The sequence below is a fragment of the Triturus cristatus genome, chromosome 4_2 (assembly GCF_964204655.1).
Source record: "Triturus cristatus chromosome 4_2, aTriCri1.1, whole genome shotgun sequence".
Taxonomy (NCBI): Eukaryota; Metazoa; Chordata; class Amphibia; order Caudata; family Salamandridae; genus Triturus; species Triturus cristatus.
In genome coordinates, this window is record NC_140586.1 from 806,732,436 (window position 1) to 806,760,028 (window position 27,593).

The 27,593-nt window shown below is 48.3% G+C and overlaps 1 protein-coding gene across 1 annotated transcript in view; it reads left to right on the plus strand.

Annotated features, from left to right (window-relative positions):
* The window catches only part of POMGNT1 (protein O-linked mannose N-acetylglucosaminyltransferase 1 (beta 1,2-)), a 344,012-nt gene extending 316,862 nt beyond the window's left edge, over positions 1–27,150 (plus strand). The window contains exon 21 of the mRNA XM_085602754.1: positions 21,739–27,150. Coding sequence (XP_085458880.1) covers positions 21,739–21,838 — 100 coding nt within the window. The 3' untranslated portion in view covers positions 21,839–27,150. The remainder of the gene's footprint in view (positions 1–21,738) is intronic.
* The last annotated feature ends 443 nt before the right edge of the window (positions 27,151–27,593 follow it).

Consider the following 27,593-nt stretch of genomic DNA (forward strand, 5'->3'; position numbering starts at 1 on the left):
CAGATCTTGCTTACCTCTGCGGACGGTCGGCACCTGGTCTCACAGTTATATGGCAGTATTCGCGGGTGTGGTGGAGACGTCAGTGGTAAGGCGCTTCATGGCTGGACGGTCGAGTTGGGTAGGGACATTACAGAGGCGCAGTGGGTGTATTGCTGTGAACTCACCTCCCAAATCTCCTCCAGCTGCAGATTGCGTATTATCCATTATAAGTTTCTACAGCGCTGGTATTACACTCCTGTGAGGAAGTATCGATTTCGTCTGTCGGACTCTGATCGATGTGAGAGGTGCCGTTCGGAGGGAGCTGATTTCCTACATCTAGCTTGGCTTTGCACGGGGGTAGCTGAGTATTGGGTTCAGGTCCATGCTGCTATTACGGCTATGGTGGGAGAAGTGGTTAAGCTTGACCCGCTTGTGATGTTGCTGGGTTATACAGCGTCTGTGCCTAAGGCATACCGTAAATTTGTCAATATTGTGTTGCTACTCGCGAAACGGCGAGTTGCGTGTCGGTGGGGCAGGGGTCGTGCACCTAAGTTCAAAGAGTGGTTGGAGGATGTTCTGTACTGCCAGGATCAGAATGTGATATATGCCGAAACGCAACCTTTGAAGAGCAGAGCCAAAGACATTTGGGATCCGTTTAAAGCGTATCTAGCAGCCCAGACTAGCTCTGCTGAGGAGGACGGTTAGGTTACCGGGGTGTGTTGCATGTATGGTTGGTGTATCTGACCTGGGGGGGTTTGTTGTAGTGTGGCTGTGTGGGAGGCGGGGTGACTGGGGTCATCTGCGGCTGGGAAAAATGCCGGCTTGCGCAGAGTGATTGGTGTTGGGATGACCCCAGACGTGCTCCGTGGTCGTGCTCTGCCCCCCTGCGAGGGAGGTGTGGATGGTATTTGACCCGGGTGGGCTTCCAAATTGCTCCCTCCCGCTATCCCTCAAAGCTGAACTATCTTCCGACCCATTTATGTTCAGAGGATTATTTATACCAGTGCCGCCGGACCCCTGGGTTGTCGGCTAAATGGCTGTGTACATGCTGTTTGAACTTTTACTACATGGTCTCTTTGAGCCGGCCGGAAAGGTTGTAGGCGAATGGTTGTATGGTTGCTGAAAGTTGCAATAAAGGTTTTTGAAACTTAAAAAAAAAAAAAAAAAAAAAAAACAGCACCCCACTTTCCTCCACCTGGGACCACAGAGCCAAGGCCACATCACCAAACACCATCGGAAGACAAAGCAGAGGAAGTAGACCTATTCCTGTTCTCAAGGCCGTTCCCTGAAAGGTCCACTTCATACTCAAAGTCATCAGTCAAGTCCATATAAAAAAGAAACACAAGAAATTAAAATATGAGACTGCCTCTTCCTGCCACTCTTGTCAGAAGTCTTGAGGGAATTAAAGTGCTTTCCGGTCCTGGTCTCCTACCAAGGAACCAACTCCACAGCTCATACTGGTGCATTCCGAATTCCTGGGTCCAATGACGCCAAAAATAAAATCTCTATTTCCTGAGCAAGTACGTTTTTTATCTAGTTGAAATGCATTTATCTGCTGTGGATAAAGGGAATACATGGGTACCTTCCTTTGTCAGTGTAGTTTAGGCACACTATGCAAAGAGTTGTGTGCAGGTTGTCACAATCTCGGGGTCGAGCAGAAAATATCTAGCCTATAAATTTGCCTTTTTCCCCCAAACTTTTTATTGATTACAAATTAACCACAGTACCATATGATTACAATTGCTTCTTGTCATGCCCATCACGTTGCTTTGTACAATAAAACAGCGACAACTGCACATTAATCACATTCAGAGTCGACGGCTTCATCGTGCATTGCTCCGGTTTCACCCAAATTAACTTGAATCTGTATCTGACTCAGTCTAGGGTGGGGTACAGATGTTCCCCCTGTAGGTATTCCACCTTCCCCACACTCTTTCCCACTTCTTGGGGCACCCTCGATTGATATGCGTCGCCCTTTCTGCCACCATAGCTCCATCCATATCCCCACACCACTCTTGATATGTTGGACCAATCTGGGATCCCCAGCGTTTGGTTATGTTTCGCTTGGCAAACATCATACCTCACGTCGCCCAGTCGGTTCCCAAATATTTGAGAGACACCTTCTGGGTTCCGGTGGGACCGCCCCTCCACTAACCCGTGTAATGGTTTGCATAATTGTGTTCCAGCAGGCCGCTATCTCTAGACATTCCCATAATGTATGGTAGAAAGTACCATCCGACCTGCATTGTCGTAGACAGAGTGCGTTCTCTGTCTTCCCTATCACGTATATAGTCACCCTTGTGTAATAAATGCGGTGCAGTATTTTTAATTGCACTAATCTCAATTTGGAGGAAATTGCTACTTCGCGCGGAGAGGAGAGAGCGCCTCTTGCCAGTCAGTATCATCAAGGTCCCCGACCTCGTTCTGCCACTTTTCGCGGAGGGTATCTGCTTGATTATTAATGATTGTGCGATAGGTAAAAGAAATTGCTTTTCTGGTCATATGATCTGTCAGGAGTCGATCTTCTAAGGGGGAGGCCTCAGGGAGTGTATTTCCCGCCGGGATCGCTGCTATCCGTGCATGTCTTATTTGAATATACCTGAATAGTTCCGTGGGTGCTAATTCGAAATGCTCTTGGAGGCTGGTGAATGTGACAACCTGGCCCTTACTCCATAAATCACCCACAGTTGAGATTCCGATGGCGTCCCAGAATCCGAAACCTTTGCTGGCCCTGAGCCTGCCCAGTCTCTGTGCTTCCCATAGTGGGGTCATCTGCGTTATAACACTGTCCCATCCCAATTCTTTTTAACCATGTGCCATATCTGGACTGTGTCCTGTAGGCCCCCTTAACGGTGGTTTGCGCTTTGTAGTGTAAAGAGCCCTCATCACTCCCCCCTCCCCCCAAGCTGTGTCTATCTGATCTAAACGCTGAGTCCATTTGAATGGACGTGGAGCCACTGACTTATCACTATTAGTTGGGATGCCCAGTAGTATGTTTGAATATTTGGGAGGGCAATGCCGCCATCATACCATCCCCTGAACAATTTGGTCATGTCTATTCAGGCCGGTTTTCCTTCCCAGAGCAGGTTGGTCACTGCCGCTGCAATTGTCTTGAAATAGCATGTTGGGACCAGAAACTGGGTATTCTGCAAGGCATAGAGGAACCTTGGGAGTGCCATCATTTTGAAAAGTGCAGCTCTCCCGAGCAGTGTCATTGGCAGGGATTGCCAGTGTTTCACATCTTGGCGGAGCCTAAATTGGCCTTTTTTAAAGATGGATTGCCCATCATACTTTCGCTCTGTTAAAAAATATATACATAAAATTGCTGTTAGCTATTCTCTATCACAGCTCTAGCCCGGATATGATCAGCAGTGCCAGGCTGATGGCCACTTTTCTGCACTGCTCCTGAATTGTGACTGGTTGTCACAGCAAACTGGTGTGACCTTTGACTTTATTGTTCCGTCGCAGAACTCCTTCCATTAATGGTCGGATACCGAAGTTTGATTGCATATTTTCTCATGTTTATACATTTGGAGACCTTAAAGCCCCAATCAGAAAAAATAAGTATGCTGATTAAATGCGTCATCTCGATTTACATGGCAGCTTTCTCTGTAAGCTTCCATATTGACATGACAGTTCAGTGACTATAATATCATTAATGAAAATGTTAGCCTAATTAGGACGCGGGCATAACCTGGCACTTCTGTGCATGTCTAAAGCTTCACACTTCCTAGATGGAGAAAAACGAATCTGCAGGTAAATACTTGATGGGAACAGCATATGTCTCAACGGAACTTGTTACAGTGTTCACGACCGGATTGTAGAAAGCTGGCTCTATATAGTGGACTACAGGGGTTAAAATAGTCCCAAATGCTCTCTTTTGTGGTGTTGTGGGTGAACAGTTTAGGCTTATCAGAGGATAGTGTTAAGTATTTATTGCACACACAGATTGAGTCAGTGAGACACACACTCAATAAAGAAATCCGACAACAATTTATAAAAATAACAGATTTTTATATGAATTTAGACCCCAAGATCATCGTAATCTGTTAAGTACTTTTTAAGATAGTGATTTTTCTAGACTTAAGAAAATGCTCTTGTATTTGTCTATAAAGTGGTGATATTCTCCTAAGGGGGGGAATCGTATAGTGCATTCGGTCACTTCGCAACAATTTACGGGACTGTTCTTCAGGACTTAAGGTAAATATGGGGCAAGGTCCAAGGCAGCACCAACAGGTCACCTCAGTCGGCTCTGGGGCATCCGAGTGCAGAGGTGCTTTTCGGCGTCAGGTGCCCTGTTTAAGTCTATGAGAAATGGTCCTGTTGGAAAGAGGCTGCAACCGGGGACTGGGGGGACCAGTTTGGTAGAACCCACAGGTGGTATAGGAAGCTGGCTCTGTATTTGGTATACCACTAGGTGTTTTATTTTTTTTGTACACAGATTTTATTTCTTTTGCAGGTTAAACATATACTTTCATGAACATCATTTCTCTTGTCCGATAGCAAGTATTTGTCATTTACATACCCATATTAATAGTCGTTACATCAGCATGTCATTTATCTGTTCCAAGAATAAATCCCCCAACAACTCCCCACTCCCCAACTGCAGGTCACTGAGTGTTCAGTAGTGTGCGGGGCGCTGCTGCTTTATTAGGCTGAGGGTTCTTGCCCTTCCCGCTGTTAGCCTGCCCCTCCATTGTCCCCCATGTGGCAGCACCTTGAGCATAGTCATTGGAAGATCCAGTGAATAAGGCCGTCCAATTTGTGTCTTCTGGAGGCACCTTCCCCAGCACCGCTGTATCACTTTTATTAATTTGAACACTCCTGTTGTGCTTCCCCCCCCCCCCCCCAACCCTCAAAACGTTTGTAGGTGCACGTCACGCTCATTGGTAAATGGGCCTTCCTTGTGTCAATCTCCCCGCCATCCATTGCGTGTACCTCTGTAGCTGCCCCCCAGATAGTATGATTCAAAGTCAGGGACAGCTAGTCACCCCTCTTCTGTCGGTCGTTTAGTGTTGCCAAGGCCACCCTCCACTGACCCGTCCCCCATATGAATGATGTCATGTATGAGTCTAGTTCTGTGAACTGTGCTTTCGGTATCCATACAGGCAGAGTGGTGAAAAAATACAGTAATCTCGGGAGAGCCTCCATCTTTAGTAAGGCTACCCTGCCAGAAACAGATATAGGGAGGTTCCCCAAGAAGGTCATGCTGTCTTTTGAAGGTCTCACCATCTCTCCTATTTGCCCCTCTTGAATAGCTGCTTGGGAATGATAAAGTATAACTCCCAAGTATTTTAAGCAGCGAGGTTCCCACACTAGGTCCCCCAATCCATCCGGTTTGGCTATTCCTTCTTTCAGTTGGAAGACACAACTTCTGGCAATTTACTCTGAGCGCTGACAGCGCCCCAAACTCCGCCATTCTGTCCTTTGCCCCTTGCAGTTCCCCTTCCAGGTCATTCGGGAACAAGAGGAGATCGGCATACAGTGAAATGTGATGGGTATACCCTCCCAGTTGCAGGCCTATGTATCTACTGCCTGTTCGTGCTAGGCACGCCAGAGGTTCCATAGCCAGAGCAAATAGCAGGGGGGGGGGGGGGGGGGGGAAGAGTGGGCACCCCTGTCGTGTTCCTCTCTCCCCCGGTACTGCTCCAATATTGTGCAACCCGTTCGCACCCTAGCAGGAGGTTCCGCTTACAGCAATCCATCAATCAGGGGTTTATATAGCACGCTACTCACCTGTGAGGGTCTCAAGGCGCTTGGGTTGAGGGGAGGCAGCTCCGGATCAGTCAAAGAGCCAGGTCTTGAGGTCCCTCCTGAACGTGTGCAGGGTCGGGGAGCATCTGATGTTCACCGGGAGCTCGTTCCAGGTCTTGGCTGCGATGTAGGAGAAGGCTCTACCTCCGGTTTTGTTTTTGAGGATGCGGGGGACCTCTGCCAGGGCGAGGTCGGCGGAGCGGAGGTTTCTCTTGGGTGCGTGGAAGGAGACTCTCTTGTTGAGGTATTTGGGTCCGATGTTGTTGAGGGCTTTGTAGGTGTGGGTGAGGGGTTTGAAAGTGACTCTCTTCTCGACAGAGAGCCAGTGGAGGTCGCGTAGGTGTTGGGTCATGTGCTCGCGCCGCAGCTTTCTGGATGGTTTGAAGTCTGTGTAGAAGAGTTCTGTTGATTCCGGCGTAGAGGGCGTTGCCGTTGTCAAGTCTGCTGGTTAGGAGTGCGTAGGTGACGGTCCTTCTGCAGTCTAGGGGGATCCATTTGAAGGTCTTACAGAGGATGCGAAGGCAGTTGAAACTGGTGGAGGCATCGGGATCGATCTGGCGGTTCATGGAGAGGGAGGAGTCTAGGATGATGCCGAGGTTCCGGGTTGGTCAGTGAGGGAGGGTGGGCTCCCGAGGGCAGACGGCCACCAGGTGTTGTCCCAGGCGGTGGAGCAGGGTCCGAGGATGAGGACCTCGGTCTTCTCTGAGTTGAGCTTCAGACATCTGTCCTTCATCCACACTGCCACATTCTTCATTTCTTCCTGGAAGCAGAGTCTGGTGTCTTCGGGATTCTTCGTGAGTGAGAGGATGAGCTGTGTGTTGTCGGTTTAGGATACGATGCTGAGCCCCTGCTGTCTGACGATGGCGGGGCCATGTAGATGTTGAAGAGCGTAGGGCTGAGAGATGATCCCTGGGTACTCCGCAGTTGATATCCGTGTGTTCGGAGCGGAAGCGAGGGAGTCTGATCCTCTGGGTTCAGCCGGAGAGGAAGGATTGGATCCAGTCTAGGGCAGATCCTTGTATCCCGGTGTCGTGAAGTCTGGCTGTGATTGTGCGATGTGAGACGATGTCGAAGGCCACGAAGAGGTCTAGCAGGATGAGGGCCGCCGTGTGTCCCTGGTCCAGTAGCTTGCGGAGGTAGTCAGTGGCGGCTAGGAGGGCGGAGGAGCTGCATCCATCGTATAAAACCCTGACCAACCCGCATCCGCTCCAACACAGCATACAGAAACCCCCATTCAAGGCTATCAAAAGCCTTCTCTTTGTCGATAGCAAAAACAGCACCTTCTCCCCCATTCTGCCCGCTCACCTCTAGTATAGATAGCAACCGTCTAATGTTAAGGGCCGTATTTCTTCCCGGGATAAACCCTGCCTGGTCTGGGTGGACAAGAGTAGTCAGAAAGGGGAGGACTCTCGTCACTAGCAGCTTACTCAAAATGTTGAAGTCCAAATTAAGCATAGGTAACGGCCTCTAAGCCATGCAGTCTAGGGGTGATTTACCCAGTTTAAGCAGTGGGACTACTAGCGCATTGCGTGTAGTCTTGGGGAGGACTCCCTCCTCTCTGGCTGCTGCATACAGCCTTACCAGTCGTGAAGCAAGTTCCTCCACATAGGAGGCATAGAACTCAGCAGGGAGCCCGTCTATTCCTGGGGTTTTACCCCTGCCAAGACCTTTAATGGCCACTCTTATTTCATGCTCCATATCATATGCCACCAGTAAGTCCGCATTCTCTTCGGTCATGGTGGGGAGGGGGGTGGAGCCAGGAAGTCTATCATCCCTTTCCCCCTTCCCCCCCCCCCCCCTCCTCCCGGGTCTTCGAGCTTTTGTATAAAGTCCTTAAAAATTCCAGAAACCTGCTGTTTATCTCTGACTGTCTATATAGGGGATGGCCTGTCTGATCTGCTATTTCCACTATAGTATTAACTCTGTGGGTCGGATTAGCCAGCCAGGTCAAGAGGCTACCTGTCCTATCCCTTTCCACATGGGTGTATTCTATGTATTTTTTATAATCAAAACACCTCAGTCTTTCCTCCTGGGTGGCTACCTTCCATCTCACTTCCAAGAGCACCTGGGACACCCTGGCCTCTGTTTCTTCATTTCCCATAGCTCTCAGTCTGCGCTTTCCATTTCTGCTGCTAACGTTCAGCACACCCCAATGGACGTCGCAATTCACCGGCCCGAATTACCGTCCCATTCTATCAGTCTGGATTCTGTTGTGTCTGCGCTTTCAGAAAAGAAGTGTGTTATGTGACCGCTAGTGTCCTCGATAAAGACCTGGTCCTCCTGCGCCTCTGGTTTTAGTCTCCAGGTGGGGATGGGCTGGTGTCTCGACCACCCCATTTTATTCGTATTAGGACTGGATTGTGATCGAAAATTGTGCAAGTCAAGTATTCCACCCCCTGTACTAGGACATGTGTGTCAGGAGAACACAGGAAGTGCAGCTTGTATACGTGTGAGAAGTGAGAATATTCCCTATCCATCTGGTGCGCATGTCTCCATGTGTCCACCAGCTCTGCCACTTTTTGAAGGCCCTCGCTGCCTTATTGACTGGGGCGTCCCTAAGTGGGGGATGGGAGCGGTCGAGCGCCAGGGTCCGCTACACAGTTAAAATCTCTTACAGGATAATGGAGTGCATCGCGAAGGGCGCTAAAATGTCAGACATCTTATCCAGGAAAGCGATATGATCTGTATTAGGTCCATATAAATTAACTATTGTTACTTCTTGGCAGTCTAGTCTACCTGTGACTATTAGGTACCGGCCCTCCGGATCAGCACCCCTTTGGGGAATGCTGAAAATGAGGTGTAGTATGCCTGCCCCGCCATCTATGATGTAATGCGGCCCCCTCCGAGGCCAGGATCTGAGTTTCTTGTAGCAGGGCGATATGGACCCCCCTCCTGTTCGGATATGAAAATATTTTATGTCACTTCCTCATAGTGTGCATGCCCTTGACGTTGAAGCAAGCAAATGTTTCTCAAACAAAAAACAGTGGGCTCCTCCTAGCGTCCCCAACCAAGAACTTTATAACTCCCTAAACTCCCGCACCCCAGGACAAGTGAGTGGCTCTCCCCCCATCCAAACACTAGAGGGACTGTGCAAGCCACACAATCTGAAGGTGAGCAACATCCTCCTGATCCCTCCGGACTCTCACCCCCCCCCACCCAATCCAGCGTATTACTTATTCCTGCAATTTGATGGGTCACTGAGTCTGTGTAGTGCAGTTTTGCCATTGGACCCCCCCATCCCCTCCCTCCTTCGTTCTTCCCCCCCCCCCCCCCCTCACCCCCCCCCCCTTCTATACTTGCATGTCTGCTATTGTTCATATAATTTCATCTGCCGATCTGAGGGTCACCAACGGTATCTCCTGGCTGGATATCCCCACCGTGCTGGAGCTGTGGTCTGGGTCCCTTGATTCCTCCCTCGATAGCGAGGTTTCTCTAGTCGCTAGCGCACTGAGAGAAGCTATCACCACCACTGCCCTGTCCCTTTCTCGCTGTGTCTCCGCTTTAGTGGGGGCAGCCAGAGACTTTCCTCTCCTTTCTCTGACCATCCATTTTCCTCTCCCGCCTGTTCTGCCTGCTCCTGTCTTGCCTGAGGGGGGCCTGCTGTTCGATCCAATCCCACGCCTCCTGTGGCGTATTGAAGAACCGTGTCCCAGTTGTTGTTGCCACTCTGTTTGGCTGGGAACAACACGAATACTGTATTCTTAGCTGATTTAGTTTCCTTTTTCCCGCCATGAAGGATGCTCTTTGTTTTTTAACTTCTCGTGAGAAATTCGGACTGTGCTGTTGTCCACCACCAGTTGACCGTTAAGTTGGGACCGACTTAGTACATGGTCCCTATCTCTGTTAAACAGTAGCTGGCCACCACCGGACCTGGGGGTCCCCCTAGTGGTGGGGGGGCCTCAGTGGCACCCTATGGCCCCTTACCAGAGCGATTTAAGGGGAGGTGCCCCCCTCAGCCACATTTGCACTGATCCGCCTCTCTAGATACCCGATCATGTCGGACCCTTTGACTTTTTCGGGAGGCCTATGACCCTCAATTATTACGACGCAACATTTTATCAGCGGGCTCCAGGGTGGGCACCCGCGTTTCCATCTCTGCCAGCTTGTCTGTTGTGGTGGACAGTTTTGGCCCTATTTCAATAATGTTGCTCTCATTGATGGTGACTCGTTCTGCCAGCCACCTGTGGTCTGCTCTCAGTAGCCCTAAATCGTCTGAGGGTGTCTATTTTCGATTCCACAGCCACCCTTGAAGTCACGATAGCTTGGAGTATGTCATGGAGTGTTGGCCCAGGGGGGGGGGGGCGCTCATTGAGCTATGTGGCCATCATCTTTGCTCTCTGGGCCTCCAAGTTGGTCGACCACCAGGTGCTGAGACTCCAGATCTCTTTTTTTTGTGACTTTCCCAATTTTCGTGCTCCCCATGTACGTAGTTGCCTCTCCCAGTGTCCACTGTGACGACCCCGCTAGTTACTGTGTCCTTATTTCTCCGCCGGGTCCCAACGCCAAGCAGTGATGCTTTCGGGGTGTTAGCCTTTATTGCTGCCTCAGTGTCCGCCAGCCGTCGCCCCAGGAGTTCACAGGTGCGGTGAATCGTTCTGGGTTCCACCAACTTAGTCAGAGCAGGCAGGCTCCTCTCCGCCGGCCGTCCTGTGCAGTTCTCCCAGTCAGAAGGTGAAAGTCACTTCGATGGGGCCAGCCTCAGAGCCAGGCCCCCCTGCCCGGCTTCGTCTCTCCTCTCCCTGCCAGTCAACTCTTCTCAGGAGTCCTCCTCCACCGCTACCGCCGGGCAGCTCACCTCTGTGCGGCAAGCTGGGCTCCCCCGATGTGAGTGCCTCCCCGAGGATCCAGATCATGAGCAGTGGGTCAGTGCCTGTCGCCCCCGAATCATTGCATGCATGCCTGGGGGAGGGGGCCTCCCATCTCTAGAGACCCCCACTTTGTCCTTGTCTGGGCCTCACCTCCAAGCCACAGCAGGTGTTCGTCCCTTCTCCTTGATACCGACCCCCTCATGTGGGTGTCGCAGTCAGTGGCTCGTCTCCCGATGCTCCCTCCAATCGCACCTCTCCAACCGCGACCCCGTCGCACCTCAGAGCTCATTCCGAGCCATTCGCGGGGGCTACATTTTGCCATCTCCAGCCCGGTGGGGCCCAGCATTCATCTCCGGACCCCTCCCGCTTCTCTAGTGCTCACCAGCCACGGCTCAAGCGAAAGCCGAGGGCGCCATTTTGTTATCAGCCACACTTGATCTGGCTAATTGAGTTCTCGCCGTCGTCTGTGTTGCGTCTCCATCCTCCTGCTTGTGCCGCTCGCACCCCTCATTCTGCTGATGTCTTGACACGTCAGATTCCAAGCCAGCCCACTCCCTCCGGGATCTTGAAGCTCCAGTTGCTCCCAGTGCTTTTTAGCTAGTGGCTGCCATCTAGCCTCTCTGTGCAGTCGTTTTGATTCAGTGTCGGAGGGCAGCGCCGGCTCTTCTAGCAGTCCCCACTAACATCCGGCGGATCCCATTCCTCTTCTTGGGGTTGTATTCACCTGCAGTGCCCCACAGGACCCGCCTATTAACTCAGGATGTCGCTGGATGGGGGTTTGCCAACAGGAGCGCGGATCAGAGCTCCCTACTCCATCGGTGTCAAGACACGACCCACCCCACTATGTGGTTATACAGTGCAGAGTCAAAAGATTTCCCCAGAAGTGTACAGGGCTCAATGTAAACCCAAAGTGCTCTTGTTTGTGGTAGTGTGGGCGAGCAGCCTTAGGCTTAACGCAGAGGAGTGTAAGACAGTTGTTACACACACATTGGTTAATAAATGACACACTAATCAAATAAGCGAACCACACAAATTTTAGAAAAATAAGCTTCTTTCAAAATTTATTTTAAGACCAAGATGTTCGCAAAAAGGTAAGTACGTTTTTCAGAAAAAATACTTTAGACTTTTAAAAAGTGGACACTGTAATTTTCAGGCTTTGCAATGTTAACCTATGGGAGGAAAACAAGAATGCAGTTTCACAGGTAAGTACACAACTTACAAATCCAATCTTCAGAGCTTAAGCTCAGCACCGGGCAAGGTTCAAGTTGGGACCAAAGGTGCACCACTAGCAGCACAGGGATGGCTGGGTGTAAGAGGTCAGTCGAGTTTGAACGACCAACACTAACCAATGGAGACTGGGGGGGTGATTGAAAATACGCTGCTCACAGGTGAGTAAAGCGGCATCAGGGGTTGATCTCCTGGTGTTAAGGTATGCACGGGGGTCACGAGGTAGCACCCAACTGACACCCACAGTGGCACAAGGGTGGTCAGGTGCAGAGTGCCAACTCTGCATCGGGCGCCCAATGCTATTCATTACAGAAGATCGGTTTTGAAGAAAGGCTGCAGGCTCAGGCCAGGAGGCTGGACGAAAAAAAACCTCAGCTACCCAGGTGAGTAGAGGTGATAGGGGACGTAAGTGCACCATTAGTCAAGCCTCCCAAGGCCCTGGGGCATCGGGTGCAGGGGGGTCCTTTGGCGTCGGGAAACTGGGCAGGTCGCGGTCAGGGGGAGTCTTAAAGTTGAGGCTGCAGGCGTCGAAGATGAGTCTGGCAGAGGTCAGACCATGGTGGACTCTGGCTCAGAAGCGCTGGGCAACCTTTGCAGGACCTGTGGGCCACTTGGACTCTGGCCGTGGGCATCGGGTGCAGAGGTGGGTCTGGAGGCGGCTTCATGGTTCCTCAGGGCAGTTGGTTTCTTCTGGACAGGTCTGCTTTCCTCAAGAGATTAGCAGTCTTTTCTTGAAGGCAGGCAGGCCCCCCCCCCCCCCGGGTTCTGGAGGTTGCTGGTCTGCGGGGCGAGTCACTCTTCAGCAGGGTCTTTTAGGGCTGCAGACAGGTCGGTAGGGCTGGGCCCAAGTCAGTTGGTGTCTTCAGTCTTCGCTGCTGTACAGGTCTTCTTCATAGGTCTTTGAAATCTGCCCACAGGGTCTGGGGGAGTCACCTAAATACTAGATTTAGAGGCATTGCAGGGAAGTAACAGGTAGGGACCAATGGGTTCCTTACCTGAGATGTCAACACCTATTATTATGCCACCCTCCTGTGGGAGGGGGGCGAAGCCCTAGCCCTGGTTGGATAAGTCCCACCATCTTCAAGATGGTGGGCACTGAAAATGTGCCTGCTTTACTTCGCCTCCAGCACCTCAGGGGTGTGGTTGGCGAGGGGGGCACACCTCCTGTTCTTACTACGTTTTACTGCTGGTTCTCCCACCCAAAAGGGGGGGTTGCTATCTGCTGCTAGCAGCAGAGACTGGGATTGCATTACAAAGGCGGTAGGGCTTTGAAGATTCCCTCTCAAGCACTGTGCCCATCCTGGGGGAGGAGATGTGACACCTCCGCCCAGGATGTCCTCGTTTCTGGCCACAGAGCAGAGGCCCAGATGTCCAGAAACATGTCTGGTGGTGGCAGGCTGTCTACAGCCAGTCAGACCACACCAGGGTTGGTAGGTTTTCAGGGGGCACCTCTAAGGTGCCCTCTGAGTACATGGTTTAATAAATCAAACACTGGCATCAGTGTGGGTTTATTAAAAGGAGTTGTTTGGTACCAAACACTCCTGGGTTCAAAGAAGCTATCATGGTACTGGGAAACTCGAGTTGTCGAGATTCCAGCCCATGTACTCTCTATGCCTTCCCTGACACTTACAATATCTAACAATAGACTTAAAAATTGTAGGGGCATATCTGCTTGTGCTGATATGGCCACACCTGTTTGATAGTGCACTCTTCCTCAGGGCTTGTAAGGCATGCTAGAAGGGTGACGTACATATAGCTTAGACAGTGCTCGATGGCATGGCACACAGGCAGTGTGCCATGTCGACGGCTGTTTTTCACTGCCCAAAGGCATGCTAGTTGCAGTGGCATGGCCTTGGTGAGGGGCACTTTCTCACGGGGGGAGGGGTATCAAGTCTTGAGCGTCTTGGGCACGCAGGGACACCATTGAGCCACTCGAACTCTGTCTGGGGGCTCGAGTTCAGTGGGGTTTGTCCGACAGGGTCGGGTAACTGAAGACTCTCATGGCTCTTGGTTCCTGCAGAAACAGGCTGCAGGCAGTGACTGGGGGATCAGTCTGGCCAAGCCCAATTGACTCCAGAGGGTCTCAGGATAATGTTGGCAGTGTCGCCTCCCTCTGACTCGGGTTATGCCGCGCCGGAGTGCTTTGAGGAGTTTAGTTGCGGTCTGTCAGAGGCTCACTCTGTCTCTTGGTGACCTGGTGAAGAGGCAAAACAGGGCAGCAGGGTGACCGTCTCTCGACGGGAGGTCTTGCTGATGCTCTTGGAATCCGGACGTGAACACCAACAACCCTTGGTTGCTGCAACTGCTCTGGTAACCAGGGTATTGGTGCTGGGCGGCTCCTGAAAGTCCTGGTGTCTCCAAACTCTAAGGCTGCTCTGGAGAGCCCGATGGCTGGTAACACTGTGGACCAGCAGATGCTTTGCGGTGCCTGCAGGTGTAGGGGAGTAGCTCCATTACTCCAAGGGAGAGCTTCCCCAGGTTTTGAGGTGCTGGGCAGTCCTCCCACGGTTTTTGGGAGGGTGTCCAGCATTTGGTGAAGTCAGTCCAGTGATGGTCGAAGTGCAAGTAGCCTGGCAGAGTTTTGTGCCAATCTTTGGTGCAGATCTTCAGTATGCGCTCTCTTTGGTGCTGCTTCTTTCTCTATTCCCAGTAGTTTAATCGAATTTCCTGGTGTCTGGGTGGGAGAGGGGGTCCCTAAATACTCAATTTAGGGGAATTAAGGGGGGCGAAGGATAGTAGCCAATGGGCAACGTACCCTTGGGGTCACTACACCCCGTAGATTGCCACTTCCTTTGAGGAGTGGGCATCACCCTCTCCCAGAATTCCTAATTCCACCACACAGAAGATGATAAATTTCCTATCTTCGTGTTCACTTCAGGGTGCCCACCCTAGTGATTGGGCCAGACTGACACTGTAACAAACCTCCTAGATAGCTAATTTTCCCGCCTATCCTGGTGCCAAATGGACCTCAGGATAGGGGGGCTGGGGCATCCTCCAGGTTGGGGGGGGAGCCAGGTTTGCAGATCACATGCTAATTTACTCGCTATCCTGTTGGAGGAGGTGTAAACACCTCCTGCCAGAGCGGGCATTGTTTCTGACCTCTAAGAGTAGGGCTCTCCGCTCCTAGCGTCTTCAGTGGCAGGCTGGACAGAACCAGTTAGCCAGCACACTAGAGGACTAGTGGAGTTCAGGGGGTACCTTTAAGGTAGCCTCTTGGTGCATGTATTAATAAATACGTCACTGGAATCAGTTTGAGTTTATTAATGCGAGGTGTTTGATACCAAGCACCATAGGTTTCAGTAAAGCCATTCTGTAGCTGAGAAACTCATTTTGTGGTTTAAATCTTTTTATTCATTTATGCCAACTTGTAGGATAAATGCTGTGTTCGAGGCATATGAGCTGCAGATTACACACTTTTGCATGGATCGCCATCTGGTGTTGGGCCCGGATGTTTGCAGTTTGTTTTTCCTCTTAGAAAGTCTTTGGAAGTCACGAGGTCGGTCACTCCTCCCTTGGTCCGTATTGCGCATGGGCTTCGGCTCCATCCTCAGATTGTTTTTTTCCGCCATCGGGCTCGGATGTAATACTTTGCGCTCCGGTTCCGAACATTTCCAGTTCGACAATCGAAGCGGAATCCTCGCTCTTCGCGGTATTGTTCAGATCCTGATCTCCTCAATCACCTTCTCTTCGACACACCTTCGATTCCAGTCGTCGACGGCGGCCTTCGGGCCTATCCAAGCTCCGGTCCCGGCTGATGGAAAGAACTTCATTCAAGAAGTGCCCTCGATGTGGGTCCAAATTCCCCCACACCGATCTTCATGAGGTGTGCAACCTCTGCCTCTCCTCTGAACACGAGGCTCGAGACGAAATATGGCGCACTCCTCGACCTCCGTTCCAGTCGACATCTTCGGGGACGACGTCGAAGCTCTGGGACAGCAGCACACCGAAGAGGACCTCGTCAGTGCTTCTGAAGCCAACGACTCGGATGTGGAGGACATCACCCCGGCGCAAAGGGTCGTGAGTAAAATACCCCCTCCCACACCCGCGCCGACACCCAAAAAGGCTTCGGTCACGCCTATACTACGATCCAGCAGATGTGCCACAAGACCCCACCCCTACAGGATCCCCAGACCCATGGGACGATTATAATATTCCAGATGTCCCACAAGATGACCTTTATTCATCCAGGCCATCTCCACCAGAAGACTGATTAGGTTTTCACCACCTACTTCAGAGAGCGGCACATTATCACGGGGTAGAGGTACACACTGACCCGGTAGAGGAAGATTTCCTCCTCGACACCTTTGATACCGCACATAGGTCTACTTCTATGCTCAAAGGGGTAATAAAACATGCGCCAGAGGTTTTTAAAGACCCTGTCAGGGCTAGGGTCTTAAACCCAGGCATAGAGAAAAAGTATAAAGCTGCCCCCACAGATCCTGCCTACATCAAAGGGCCAGCGCCACTGGATTCCCTAGTGGTATCCACTGCACGGAAGAGGTCAAATTCCCAGGCGTCAGGCGAAGCACCACCACCTGACAAAGAGTCAAAGCTACTGCGTCACAGGCAGCCAATATGTGGCGTATCGCCAACACTCAAGCGCTATTGGCCAGATACGACAGAGCGCATTATGATGAACTAGAAACCATCATGCACCATCTCCCAGAAAAATACAGAAATAGGGCCAATGAATTAATTCAAGAGGGTAAGACCATAACTAACACCTCTATCGCTGTGCCTTAGACGCAGCAGACACAGCCTCCAGGGCCATTAACACTAGCGTCCTTCTCCGTCGCCATGCTTGGCTGAGAGTTTCAGGCTTTAAACCTGAGGTACAAGCCTCCATATTAAATCATCCATTTGATCAAGAACATCTATTCGGTCCAAAGGTAGATGAGGCCCTTGAGAAGATGAAGAAAGACACAGATACGGCGAAATCTATGGGAGCCCTGCAGTCACACCCTCCTAGGCGCTCCTTTCGCCGCTCTTCCTTTCGCCGCTCTTCCTTTCGGGGCACGGGCAGAGGCTACTCCTCAGATAGCGCGTCCACTTCCTACAAATCCCCTGCTCAATCCACCTTCACAAGGGGTTATCAAAGAGGCGGCTATAGAGGCAATAACAATAAAGGCAGAGGCAAAACAAATACCGCCCGCTCTGCCACACCGCCTACCCAATGACTTCCCTCTGCTCCCTCCAGACCATCCCACTCCGGTCGGGGGCAGACTCCAAAATTTCCTTAAAGTCTGGGAGTCCATCACATCAGACAGATGGGTGACCCAAATTATTCGTTCAGGGTACTGCCTAGAATTGACATCTACCCCCCCCCCCCCCCCAACATTCCACCCAGGCAACGCCCAATGTCACAAGAACATTCCATGTTACTAAAACAGGAGGTAATCTCCCTCCTGCAAAAAGAGGCGATAGAGCAAGTCCCCGCCAATCAGCAAAATTTAGGGGTCTACTCCCTATATTCTCTCATACCAAAAAGAGATGAGACTCTACGACCTATCTTAGATATCCGGCCTCTAAACACATACATACATTCGGACCATTTCCACATGGTAACACTTCAGCAGGTACTTCCGCTCCTCTCCCAGAACGACTTTCTCACCACACTGGACTTGAAAGACGCATACTTTCACATTCCGGTACACCATGCTCACAGAAAGTACTTCAGATTTGTAGTGGACGTGCAACACTACCAGTTCAAGGTGCTCCCATTCGGGGTCACAACAGCACCAAGGGTATTCACCAAGTGCCTAGTGGTAGTGGCGGCACACCTCAGAAGACAGCACATTCACGTCTTCCCATATTTGGACGACTGGCTAATAAAAGCCACATCCTACAACCAATGTGTACACCACACCGCCACTACAATCCAACTACTTCACCAGCTAGGTTTCACGGTGAACCACCAAAAGTCCCAGCTAATACCATCCCACACAAAGCAATACCTCGGTGCCACCATACACACCTCAAAAGCCATAGCCTACCCCAATGCTGCCAGGATTGCAAGCATTCAGGCTTTGCGTCAAAGATTCATACCTCAACACTCTCTCCCAGCAAGAGTGTTTATGCAACTGATAGGGATGTTGGCCTCTTGCATTTTCATAGTGCCTCATGCAAGACTCCAGATGCGTCCACTCCAAGAGTGCTTAGCGCGCCAATGGAACCATGCCATGGGGCAACTGACAGATCTGGTGTTGGTAGACTGTCGCACCCATCGCTCTCTGCAGTGGTGGAACACCACGAATCTTTCCAGAGGTCGACCGTTCCTGGACCCGGTTCCACAAATAATCCTAACAGACGCATCTCTCTCCGGCTGGGGAGCTCATCTATTACACCTCACAGTGCAGGGCACATGGACGCCGCAACAAAAGTTACTCCACATCAACCATCTGGAGTTTCCGGCAATCTTTCTATCCCTAAAATCCTTTCACACTCACATTTTAGGCAAGGCAGTCCTTATTCGTACAGACAACATGACGGCCATGTACTACATTCAAAAACGAGGCGGCACACACTCTCCACAACTCAACTAGCACAGAGCATATGGAGATGGGCAATTCCACACAAAATCTTTCTCCTAGCCCAACATGTCCCAGGAGTCCAAAACACCATGGCAGATCTGCTCAGCAGACAAACGCAGCAGATCCACGAGTGGGAACTTCACCTGCAGGTTCTTCACCCGTTCTTTCAGATGTGGGGGCATCCACACATAGACCTCTTCGCCATCCACGAAAATAAAAAATGCCCAAGTTTCGCCGCCAGATACCCACACCCATTGTCCAAAGACAATGCGATATGGATGAACTGGTCAGGCAAATTTGCGTACGCCTATCCACCTCTCCCACTAATTCCATTAGTGGTACGAAAGCTACAACAGCACTCCCTCACACTGATTCTAGTAGCTCCAACATGGGCCAGACAACCGTGGTACACCACACTGCTGGAACTCTCCGTAGTGCCACACCAAAAGTAATACACCTCTCACCATGCCTCCTAACCCAGAACCATGGAGAGATCAGACACCCGGACCCAGCTCAGCTCAACCTTGCGATCTGGCTCCTGAGATCCTAGAATTCGGATACCTTAACCTTCCCCCTGACTGTATGAACATCATCAGAGAAGCAAGGCACCATACTACTAGAGCCTGCTACGCGGCAAAGTGGAAAAGATTTGTTGTTTATTACCATAACAACACAATCAACCCTCTAGACGTATCTATACAGCACATCATATGCTACTTACTCCATCTACAAAGGTGTAACCTAGCAGATACATCCATCCGACTACACCTCGCAGCAATTGCCGCCTACCTACAAAACAGACAGCACCTATCACTTTTCAGAGTGCCTGCCATTAAAGCCTTCATGGAAGGCCTCAAACGAATAATTCCCCCCAGAGTACCACCCTCACCTGTGTGGAACTTAAATATAGTTCTCACAAGGCTAATGGGACCGCCTTTCGAACCCTTGCATAAATGTGAACTGCAATTTCTCACATGGAAAACAGCTTTCCTTGTAGCCATCACATCCCTTAGAAGGGTCAGTGAGATACAAGCACTTACTATACAAGAACCTTTTCTCCAAATGCACCCGAACAAGGTTGTCCTCCGTACTAACCCAAAATTCCCACCCAAAGTCATTTCCCCCTTTCGCCTAAACCAATCGGTAGAATTACCGGTTTTTTTCTCGCAACCCCAAACTGTTGCAGAAAGGGCTCTACACACACCGGATGTTAAAAGGGCCTTACTTTACTATATCCAGAGAACACAACCTTTCAGAAAGACAAAACAACTGTTTGTCTCTTTCTCTCCACCACATAAAGGCAACCCCATCTCTAATCAGTGATAGCTAGGTGGATTGTAAAATGCATACAGATTTGCTACCACAAGGCAAAACGCACGCTCTCTGTTCCCCCTAAAGCCCACTCTACAAGAAAGTTAGGGGCTTCTATGGCTTTTCTAGGGAATATCCCATTAGATGATATCTGCAAAGCAGCCACATGGTCAGCACCGTACACTTTCACTAAACATTACTGTGTAGATGTGCAAACCAAGCAACAAGCTAGTGTGGGCCAGGCTGTACTAAAAACACTTTTTCAAACCACTGCAACAGATACCGGTGGTCGCCGCTAGTGTTGGGAACTGCTATATAGTCTGTGCAAAAGTGTGTAATCTGCAGCTCATATACCTCGAACGGAATATGCTACTTACCAGTATGCATCTGTTCTTGGCATGTAGAGCTGCAGATCTACACACGCCCACCCGGTTACCTGTATCTGTTCCAGTCTATCTTATTTAGATACAACACACATGGGTTTCTTCACTATTATTACTACGCTCCATCTTTCCCTGCTGGCGAAAAATAATCTGAGGATGGAGCCGAAGCCCATGCGCAATACGGACCAAGGGAGGAGTCACCGACCTCGTGACTTCCAAAGACTTTCCAAGAGGAAAAACAAACTGCAAACATCCGGGCCCAACACCAGATGGCGATCTATGCAAAAGTGTGTAGATCTGCAGCTCTACATGCCAAGAACAGATGCATACTGGTAAGTAGCATATTCCTTAATATACAGATTTTCATCAATCTAAAAGGTGCAGCTACTATAAATAATAACAGAACAATGAAAACACCTCCCCTACCCACTCCCAAGCACTCAGCTGACTCCATAACTACATTCTTCACAGCTGTATGTTCATTTATGAATCTGTCCCTGCGACGGAAATGGCAGTTAGGTCTGAGAGCTGTAGTGTTCGTAGGTATTTAGGACAAGTCAGTTCTCGAAATTCTTGGGATAGAAGAGATGGCTATGGCTTTCAGAGGACCCCATATGATGCACTGTTTGTAGTGGAAAGTATAATGTTTTCCATCCACAGGCGGTGGAGCCAACCCAGATGAGTAGGTGTGTGTCGTTCTCCAGTGCGTAAGCATATTTTGAAAGTTGCCCCAGGGCAATTCCGATTTGCCGACCCTGTAATTATTTTAGGGGATAAATTCGAGGGTTAGGTAGACCTAATAAAGAAACTCATTTTGACCAGTGCCCTGTACATACCTTAAGATGGCTTGCCTGCTCACTTGTAATGTCCTGCAATGGAACTAGACATTACATTGGCAGATCTGCTCATGCGTATGTATGCTATGCTGCACCCTGCCTTAGGGCTCCCAATACCTGCTGTGGGGGTGGCTTACATATAGCCCATGCTGTGTCCTTAGCATAGCACACAGGAGTGTGCCACGTCAAGTTTTCAACCATGGTTTGCACCATGTCACGCAGCCTGCAATGGCAGTCTCTGGTATGTATGTGTGTGTGGGTCCCCTAGGGTGGCATAAGATATGCTTCAGCCCTTAAGGACCCCCTTTAGTACTCATGCCGTAGGTATCTGCAGTTCCATTTACTAGGGACTTACAGGGGTACTAAAGTGTGTGTCCAATTGTAAAACAATCGGACATCACTTTGTTTTAAGGAAGGAGCACTGGCACTGATGTCTGGTTAACAGGCCTCAGTACACTGTCAAAGTCGAAAATCAGCATCCAGCAGCTGAAAGGGGATCACAGAGTGGTGGTGGGGGGGGGGGGGCTACTACTGCAACAGAAGCCCAGTATCCTACGTGGATCTTCAAAGATATCCATGCATCACCACTATTTGACTGAAAACTGGGGTAATCCCAGGTATTTTGTACCAAACATTCTCTGTATCTTAATTGCACAGCTGGCACTGAACATTGCCAAACAGTTTATGCACTCGAGTTCTTTTTCAAATTTTCATAAATGTTCAATCTGTTGTTCTGCTGGTCTGGACTCGTGCTCGGATAGTTGTAATTGGTAGGTACATTTTCTCTTAAGTTTCAGTATTTACAGAGCCGAAAAACATATAGATCCCTACATCCACATGCTTGTGTCATTGGTGTGTTAAATTATAGTGTTGATGAATATGGGACTGACTTGTATGTTTTGTCTTTCAGGGTGAAGAAACCTTCTTCTGTGACACCAATTTATATAGAACCGCCTCCAAAGGAAGAGGTAGCCATAGCTGCCCCTGTGGGAGCAGCAGAGCAGACATGAGACCGAAGTGGGGCAGAATGTCCATTTGCACTTTGAACTGAGCAAGAAAAACATGATCTAAACACAGTGTCAACTATGGGTACTATGTACTTCACTTCAGAAGTAAGGAATATCTGACGTGAGCATGTCCAGCACTACTGGAGTGCAAGGAATACTGACTTGCCTGCCCTGATAATCAGATGTCAGACTACTGAGGTTTGGAAGAATTTAGGCCACCGATTAGTATTTTTGTAAACAGAAAAATGTACTTTTTGTAACTCAAGGTGGACTGTTCGTTAACTTGTTGGTTTTTTTGCTTCTGTTTTTGCCCAAACAAAGAGCCATTTTATGGCTTCTTCCGTGCTTCATGTTTCAGAAGAGGTGCTCAACACTGTTTGACCTAGGCCAATCAAAACAATCATAGTGCATAATATGGTACGTTTCCTTCTGAACAGTTTTTTTTGGCAGAATGAGTATATTTTTTAGCAGAACATGTATTGAGCTACAAGGTACCGACTTGAAACTAATGTGCCCAAGCAAATCCATGTACAGTAATGCAGCCGGATCATTATCTTCTGGTTAAAGCTTTGGACTTAACGGATTGTCTTTAACAATTTGTTGACACTTAAGAAACAACAGTGCTTTTTCTTCAAGCTTGGCACCAACTCAAGCCTTGATAATCTGGACTAGCCAAGACTCTTAACCCATGACGCTTTGGGCTGTATCATTTTGCAGCTTTTTGTGTTTGCTCTCTAGTTGACCAGTGTTAAGCATTTTATATGTAGGTGCTGCTTTTGTCCCATGACTAAAATCCAATATTGTGATTGGTCTGGTTCCACTTGTGTCAAGTGAGTGATATTGCACCCCTGAAGAGGCCCACCAGAGAAAGCTTTGGTTTTATTGATTTTTAAACAAAGAGTTTTTAAGTTTATATACAAATAATATTGCTTTTGGGCACAGCCACTGTCTAGCATAGGACATCACAGTTGGGTGTGCTCTCTGCTGCGTGTGCTCCCTCCTCGCTTGTCATACAGCATTAACTGCTGCAAATGGCCATTTTTGTTGGTACTGTTGATCAGCGTAAGCTTAAATAAGTACAGCAGTCACACTACAGTTTCTTTGATAACTATTTGTTGATTAATTTGCTGTACAACTGAGGATATTTCTTTGTTAACCCAGGCATCGTTTTTATTTATTTTGTGGCAGCGTTTGTATTGATGTGTTCAGGTTATATTGCAGGTTTCATTTTGTGTTACTGGCTGCTTCACTCTGCAGCACAGTTAGCAATTCTATGGGTAAACAGCATCTTATGATGTAGTTGAATATAAACTTGTGAAGGTACTGGGAAGTAGTTGTTACACCAGACTTGTGTATATTACTCAAGTCTTTTAAAGTGAACTCCACTCAAGGCAGATTGCAAAGAATTATTTGTACTATGCCCATGTGAGTAACTGGGAAGTCTTCCAGCGCATTGACTCTCACAAGAGAGCATACACTGTGTGTGAACAACTGCTTTTGTAGCTTACGTCACAAACACTACTTTTTAATGGACACTGGAGTTGCATTGTTTTATCATCATCGAGCTTAAATGCAGACCCTGGCTGTAGATTTGCCACTATTTTCCTACAAGCTCTATTTGTAATGTTTTCATGGATTATAAACCTACCTGAATCAATGTAATCTAGCTATTCCTAGGTTTGCGCCAACTAAAATAAATGTGTGTTGCATTACTGACATCAGAGTAGATTAGTTGGAGGGCTAGTGCTTTGTTCTATAGGTTAAATAATTTGTTCCGATACTCTGAAGTTGCCAGCAGTCTTTTGAGAACTGAGAGGCAATGAAAATATAAACTGCTTGCCGCTGCCAGCAGTACGGGAACTGTTGATGCGAATGAACATCGGTCATGCCTATGTGCTTCTTTTGTTGGGGCGGAGTGGATACCTGCATGTTCTCACGTACTTCATTTGGGAAGTCCAGTGAACAAAGCTTAGTTGTTGACTTGAAGAATAGAGCAAGTTTTACTATTAGGCACATGTGCAAGAGCTCCAAGTACTCCTCCTGTTCATAACCTGCATTAAATGGCTGTCGCTATAAGTTACATGTTGACAAGGCTATCAATAAAACAAGCTCTGCAGATGATGGGGGTTAAGTAAACTTCATAGAGGCCTTACATTACAAACTCTCAGGAATATGTTCACCTAATATTAAGTGGTCATAGCTGCTCATTTATGCAAGACAAAAATGTGTGTTTTTCCTCTTATGGTTTACTGACTAATTTGGGCGAAATTTAGTGTCATAGTGGCCATGGTAGTCCATTTCAGGTGTTCAACTGCTTAATGCCGGGATTCTGAAATGAGAAAGACAGGTCCTCACTTCACCCAAAGCTCTGGTCAAATCCCTATGGCCTGCTCATGGCATCGAGTATTACAGGCTTCTAAACCGCACACTAGAAAATACACAAGGATGTCTACCAATGTGTTAATCTAACACCGAACTGTCAAGATTATGGATGTACTGCTTTTATAGACCGAACAACTGAGGACTTAGATCAAATAGTACATTTAAGACTTAGTTAGCTGCGTCACAATTTGTTTAATACATTTGTATGCACAACAAATTGTTACACTGCAAACATAGGGGGTATACTTCATCAAACTGAATATTTTACATGTGACTTTCATTTGTCTCAACCGGTATTGGCAATATTGCTGTTCTCCAGCTCATTCTTACCCTACTGCTTAGATACTAGCAGATCAAGAGGGCGACAGGAGGGGCCCTGGAGCCTATCTGATAGCACTCAATCCCCAGGTTAGTTGTAAATGCCTAGATTAGATTAGAATAATCATATGAGAGCAACAAACGCCTCCCAAGTTCAAACTCATCAAACATTGGCCATCTCTATTGCTTCCGGTGAAGTGCATTGAGCTTGCCAAAGGTGTGATGTCTCTTTACACGCACAATATTTCCTGGCATGGCCCTGTTATGATATAATGCAAACCCAGAATAAGTGAATTCACTGCCACTTTCTATGATTAATAATCATGTAAATGTGAAGACCTGCACCGCTCCACAACTCCTGGTCCTAGAGGTTACATCACTACAGCTTTCAGAGAAAGTGGAAGACCTGCACCGCTCCACAACTCCTGGTCCTAGAGGTTACATCACTACAGCTTTCATAGAAAGTGGAAGACCTGCACCACTCCAGAACTCCTGGTCCTAAAGGTTACATTACTACAGCTTTCATAGAAAGTGAAAGATCTGCACTGCTCCACAACTCCTGGTCCTAGAGGTAACATTACTACAGCTTTCATAGAAAGTGAAAGATCTGCACTGCTCCACAACTCCTGGTCCTAGAGGTTACATTACTACAGCTTTCATAGAAAGTGGAAGACCTGCACCGCTCCACAACTCCTGGTCCTAGAGGTTACATTACTACAGCTTTCATAAAAAGTGGAAGACCTGCTCCGCTCCACAACTCCTCTTCCTAGAGGTTACATTACTACAGCTTTCATAGAAAGTGGAAGACCTGCACCGCTCCACAACTCCTAGTCCTAGATGTTACATTACTACAGCTTTCATAGAAAGTGGAAGACCTGCACCGCTCCACAACTCCTGGTCCTAGAGGTTACATTACTACAGCTTTTATAGAAAGTGGAAGACCTGCACCGCTCCACAACTCCTAGTCCTAGATGTTACATTACTACAGCTTTCATAGAAAGTGGAAGACCTGCACCGCTCCACAACTCCTGGTCCTAGAGGTTACATTACTACAGCTTTCATAGAAAGTGGGAGACCTGCACCGCTCCACAACTCCTGGTCCTAGAGGTTACATTACTACACCTTTCATAGAAAGTGGAAGACCTGCACCGCTCCACAACTCCTGGTCCTAGAGGTTACATTACTACACCTTTCATAGAAAGTGGAAGACCTGCACGGGTTCACAACTCCTGGTCCTAGAGGTAACATTACTACAGCTTTCATAGAAAGTGGAAGACCTGCACCGCTCCACAACTGTATCTTGATAGGTCAAGTGCACATGCAACACTAATTACATTTTTGCGGCTTTCATAGAATTGTTTTAGTTTTAAAAATCCAGATATCTTTAAGAGAAGGATTTCAGGCAGGATGTGTTAAACTGGAGATGTATGGGTGCTTTTTGATTTGCAACCAAGGTGTGTCAGCCAGGGTTTAAAGAATTTGTTAGGATTAGTCACTTTTTATATGCCCCGCTTTTGAGCAAGTTACTTTTGAGTGCTCTGCCCATCCTTTCATGTGGACTTAGTTTCTCTCCTATCAAACCCTCTGTATGTATTTATTGGAGGAAAGGGAGTTAAAAACTATCACAAACTGACCGCACAAGACATTAGGGGATGTCCGCATGGCACATGTATGAGCACTGACTTTGAGGGAGAACAAGTTGTCAACTGCTGCTTACACGATCTTTCACGAAAAGATTGTGTCTACGGGTAGAGTAAAGAGTGGCATATTATTTACTGCTACCATTACTTTTGGAAATCACATTACTCTGAGGCCTTCCCTGTGCTTTCCTTACTTACTATATGAAGCATTCCTACCTCCGTAGACAGCCTATTGCCAAGCCAAATACAAAATAAAATGACTTCTCCTGTCCGTACCAATCCTCAGTAATGTAACAGCTGGCCTGGAGAATGGGAGGGAGAAATGTGAGGGAAAGGACTCAGATTAATGTGATTATGAAAAGTAATGGAAGAATTAATCAACCCCCTCAGTTTCCTTCCTAGCTTTGAAGCAAAGGAAAAAAACAGGACAACTGTATTGTGTATTCTTCATCAAACAACGTTTAATCAGATATACACATGATTTTGCCTCAACAGCCTCTATGAAGTAATAGAGACCTTCGAAGAACTTTGAACCAAAATCATCCTCTAACTCAATGTCTTGAACAGTCCTGTAGTGATTAATGAAAGTATTTGGGGAAGCCCAAGTTGCCGCCTACAAATCTCTCCAATAGAGTATCTCAGCCATCGAGGTAAACATACCACAAGTCGACCTGCGTTCGGTACCACTCTGAGACGAGAAACTCCCGAAGTAATGTCATTGCAATAAGAGACCTGACACAACAACTTAAAGCCACAGCCAGCTTACAAACCACCTGGGCAGGCTCAAAATGAACAAAGAATGACTCGCTGTCTAACGGATGCTACTCTTTCAATGTATATCAGGAGAGCCCACCTAACAACCAAATTGTGCAGCTGCTCTTCCTCTCTAGACACCATAAGAGTGAAAAAACTGCAGAAGGAGAACGTTCTTGTCTCGCTAAAAAGGTGAATTAACCTGTGGACAGAAAGAAGAAAGGAAACTCAAGACAACCCTATCCTCAAAGATCCTGCAAAAAAGATGCTTATAAGTAGCAGAAGCCATCTTCCCCAGTATCCTAGTATTTGTACTGGCAACTAAGAAAGTTTTCCAACTCAATGTTTTTATACCAATCTGATCCAGAGGCTCCAATGCTGAAGATTTTAATGCCTCTAGAACCAACAACAAATCCCAAGACGGATACTGATGTGGAGGAACAGGATAAAAATTTAGCAGCTCCTTAAAAACACTGGAAGTTACTGCGTTTGGATCCAGAAGATTACCTCCAAGAAGTTCTAAAAGCCTGAATAGAAGCTTTTTGAATGTTTAAGGTAGAAACCTTTTATTAAAAAAAAACCATCCTGTACAAATTACATTCTCTTTGAACAAGTCTGCTGTGGATGGGTCAAAGGGCCAGATGTACAACCAAGCATTTTGCGAC